General features: G+C 35.1%; 1 protein-coding gene across 1 annotated transcript; it reads left to right on the plus strand.

Moving 5' to 3' along the window:
• Positions 1–1,964: 1,964 nt before the first annotated feature.
• LOC121253687 (short-chain dehydrogenase RED1-like) lies at positions 1,965–4,401 on the plus strand. Its single transcript, XM_041153692.1, has 3 exons — positions 1,965–2,388; positions 3,528–3,687; positions 4,053–4,401. The coding sequence occupies exons 1-3, from the start codon at positions 1,968–1,970 to the stop codon at positions 4,387–4,389; spliced, it is 918 nt and encodes a 305-aa protein (XP_041009626.1). The 5' UTR covers positions 1,965–1,967; the 3' UTR covers positions 4,390–4,401.
• Positions 4,402–4,769: the final 368 nt, after the last annotated feature.

The raw sequence follows: 4,769 nt of genomic DNA on the forward strand, positions 1-4,769 counted from the left end.
ATTTTCACTGCGTTACAATACAGAGACATTTGGGTAATTTCACATAGGGTTGTGCATTAACCTTTAAAGTGAAGCATGGAGATTCACTTTAAGGTATAAGGAGATGAAGTTGAATATCATGTGTTTGGAAGTATGGCTTTGAATGCGTCTAAGTAAAGGAAGTTTAAGTCAATGGTAGTTTTATGCACATTCTAAGTTGAAAGGAAATGACATTAAGTTATGAATACGTATAGGTTACCATCTGACACGCACATGACTGGACTTGTATGAAATTAAAATGACATAGAGGCCAGGTAAGTATTATGTTCATATTCTTCTAGATTATTCTAATTGATATGAAGATGGAATGAATGGATTTTATGAAAAATGTTCTTTTATGCAATGAAGGAAAATGAATATTTCTTAGAAATGAAATGTTGGTTTGTGAATGTATGTTATAGTATTAATGTTTCAAGGTATATCTATGTAATGACCTTCTTTGGCAACCCTTTATATGCACCTCAAGAATAGTGTATGCATGTGAAATGGATGTTACATGTAGTAGTTATTGTTTTTATGTTCATGAAATGAAATGATGGTGTTTATTCTCGACGCTATGAAAGGATGTTAAATGATGACGTCTTTGAATGAGCCTATGAAATGGTGTTTAATTGAGACTATGAAATGATGTTTAAATGATGATGTTTATGTGTATGCTATGAAATGAAATTGATTGACGAATGAAAGAAATGAAAAGGAAATAACTAAAAGGAATGAATGAATGAAAGAAAATGAATGAATGTTTTATTGTATGAAGCTACGTAATGGTCATGATTGAACGAATGATGGTACTAAAGGACTGGCAAATTGCAATGCCTGGTTAGTATTGGTAGTGCATCCAGTGTTGCCCCCTGACTGAAAGTGATTTCTAACCTATGACCACGAGTGGAGTTCAAGTCTAAAAGACTGTTAAATTGAATGTTCTGAAATCGTTTAGCTATTTGTAAAGGAATGTATAAGTGCATTTTAAAATTGTAGCTTTTGTTTTCAAATCATACCATCATTGCTGGATCTCATAAGTGAATTTTAAACTTTTATAAAAAAAAATTTGCATGACATTTTTTTTTAGTCTTTCCTGTACAGTAAGTACAAAACACAAGTTGGAAAGGATCGAGGAGATCTAAGACCCCATCATATTGGGTAGGTTCTTCTTCAAAATAAAAGATTGATACAAGTTAGAAGGGGTGGTTCCCAACAAAATACCCCACCATATTGGGTAGATAAAAGGTGGAATGTAGTACAAAAATGCTACTGATTAGTAGAAAAGTGAAGCAGCATGGTTGACCTAGCACTATAGTTAAGGGTCAGTTTGTTTTCAGAGATGAGATGAGATGAGATGAGATTAAAGTTAAAAAGTTGAATAAAATAATATTAGAATATATTTTTTAATATTATTTTTATTTTGGGATTTGAAAAAGTTGAATTTTTTATTTTATTTTTTGTGGAGATTTGAAAAAGTTGTAATGATAAGGTGAGATGAGATGAGATGAGATGAGATGAGATATTTTTCGAAAACAAACAAGGCCTAAATTTTAACTAGGGTTGAGAAGTACTCCTGGTGTACATCGGTTCGGCTTATGTTAAGCTAAATTTGAATGATATATGAGTCAACCAGCTTAATCCTATCCATTTGAATAAACGAATTAAATATTTTAATTATAATCCATCAATTTTAGATCGTATTAAGTTGAATCTGGATCGGATCTTAAGGAAAATGTTAGAATGATTTCTAAATGAATGTGCCTATCAAATACCCTTATTTATATATTTTTATTTTATTTTTAATAGTTAAAGAAGTGACTATTAATTAATTTTTATTTTTTTTAATAAATAAGAATATTTAAAAAATACTTAAAAGTATACGGAAAAAAAAATCATTTATATTAATGTGGGATGTATATTAATCATTTATATTATTCAACTTGTAAATGGTTGTAGATATTTCTCTCACTAGTGTCCACAAAGACCTCACCTTTGCGGCCAGAATTCAGAATCTAGCTTTTCAAGTGTCAATGGATCCTCGCGGCAAAGAAGTCGTACTAATCACGGGGTGTTCGGCGGGAGGCATAGGCCATGCGCTGGCCCGAGCGTTCGCCGCTAACAACTGCCACGTCGTAGCCACGAGCAGGTCCCGGGGTTCCATGTCGGACCTGGAGAATGACTCCAGGTTCTTCCTCCAAGAACTGGATGTTCTGTCGGAAGACAGTGTACGACACGCGCTGTCGAATGTTCTGGATAAGTATGGTCGGATAGATGTGCTGGTAAATAATGCTGGGGTGCAATGTGTAGCCCCTCTTGCTGAGATCCCTCTCTCTGCTCTCCAACACACTTTTAATACCAATGTTTATGGTATGTTACACTATTCTTCTTCGCTACTTCTTGTTTTAATTCCTCTCATGTTGCTGTTATTGTTGTTCTTCTGCACACAACTACTTGGTGACCTGTTCTGGTTTCCTGTCGGATTGACTATAGCTGGTTTGATTGTGAGAGGGGATGAGATAGTTTTAAATGAAATATAAAAGATAAAAAAATATTGTTACAATGTTATTTTTTGATATTATTATTGTTTTGAGATTTGAAAAAGTTAAATTGAGATTTGAAAAAGTTAAATTGTTTATTATATTTTGTGTTGAAATTTGGAAAAAGTTTTAATAATGAGATGAGACGAGATGAAATATTTTTTGAATCCAAACAGACCCAAGTGGAAACATAAAACTCTCTTGATCCCTTGATTGGAGTCTGTATAGATGGTGGGAAACACATGATTTGAGGTCAAGTTGCTCATATTTTTTAGAGTAGTGGTTTCGTTTAGAAATTCTGTTGAAATGGAGCTTTATAGTTGTTTGTATCCGGGAATGGTAATTCCACAGAATGGTTTTTTAGAAAGCATATCACTTGTGTATATGCTACATGGGCAGAATTATGCTTTTCTAGAAACGATTCTGTAGTTCTTCAAATGAAGGATTTCATTCTTAGTAGTTATCACTTCCTGAAATGACTCAATGTATCATCAAAGAGTATTAGTGCACTTGTCCAAATAATTTCATATGGGTTTGGCTATGCGCATGGAGCTTAGGCTCCATTTTGGGGTACTAGAGTATTATGAGAATACTCCACTACTATTTATTATTTTATCATTACTTTTCACTTACTTTTTTTAATATTTTATCATTAATTTTTCAGTACTATTCATAGAATATCTAAGATCACCTTACTACCCAAATGCAACCAGTTTTGCAGGTTTTACACATGGCAACATGTGGTGCTGCATCTGATTAAGAAACCTTTTAACAATTATGTCTTATATGGAAATGCTTCAAGATTTTTCATTGGTACTGAATGAAGCTCTCCATATCTAAATAATCCGTGTTTATACGACTCGCCTGAAATATATCTCCTACTTCTTTGCTTACTTTAAGAACCTTGTTAAAACAATGTATAATAAGGTACTCCATTTCCTTTGTTTGTAATGTCATACTCTTGAATAGGTCCCATACGGCTGGTTCAAGCTGTTGTTCCTCATATGGCATCCAGGAGAAAGGGAAAGATCGTAAATATTGGAAGCGTAACTGTTATGGCCCCTGGACCATGGGCTGGTGCTTATTCTGCATCCAAAGCTGCTCTGCATGCACTGACCGATACATTGAGGTCTGCATATTACCTGGATCAATCTTTATATTAAGCTGAGATTATTTATATCTGCATAAAAACAGTAACCGTCGGTAAGGGATTTATTTTTAAGAAAACATTCCATGGCATGAATATGATGAATGACTATATTTTAAGTTGAACTTGTGCATACGATTTCATTTTAGGATGATCATATTTCTAATCCATGAGATAGTCAACTCCTAGTCCATGGCTCTCAGGGCTTACACCTTCTTTAGGCAAGTCCAATTGGTAAATGAAATCTGCCATTGAGGTAAAAGTTTGGTGAATCCTCTGTTATCTTATAATTGATTAATGCTGGTATTGTCAACTAGTATTCGACTTGTACTCCATGTTACATGCAGATTGGAACTCAGACCTTTTGGGATCGACGTTATCAATGTTGTCCCGGGAGCTATCCGGACGAACATAGCAATATCTGCCATGGCTAACTACAACTGGATGCCCGAGTGGAATTTATACAAACCTTTTGAAGCAACCATCCTAGAGAGAGCCCATCTTTCACAAGGATTTAAGTCGACCCCTTCAGATGTGTTTGCAAAGAAGACAGTGGCTGTTGTGCTGAAGAAAAACCCACCAGCCTGGTTCTCCTCTGGCCAGTACTCCACTATCATGGCAATCATGAATCATTTGCCACTATTTATTCGAGATTTTATTGTTAGGATAGCAATGAAATGTTGAGTTGTACCTTGTGGTTGCTTTCCTGTATCGATTTGGTTTCAAGTGCCTGTCAGCACCCGCGTGCTGAAAATGGGCGCCACCCATGACTGCTCAACACCTCCATAGTCAGCTTCGCACACTTCAGAACTGAAAGATCCTTCTCAGAAAACTGCATGACAAAGAAGGAAGATGAGAATGTTTGTAAACCATATCTTTAGGCTTGTGTTGAATAGATAGTGAAAGCTTGAAAAAAGGGCTGGCATCTTGAGTCTTAACACGGGCCGACACGGTTGATGTATAATCAGAGCTTATGACTATCTTGAGTTCTGAGTGTGGACAGACAAGTTTAATTCTCAATGCAAAAAAAGCAATATTGAGACGGTGTCAATGTCAAATGTTAG

Source organism: Juglans microcarpa x Juglans regia, chromosome 2S (genome assembly GCF_004785595.1).
Source record: "Juglans microcarpa x Juglans regia isolate MS1-56 chromosome 2S, Jm3101_v1.0, whole genome shotgun sequence".
NCBI lineage: Eukaryota > Viridiplantae > Streptophyta > Magnoliopsida > Fagales > Juglandaceae > Juglans > Juglans microcarpa x Juglans regia.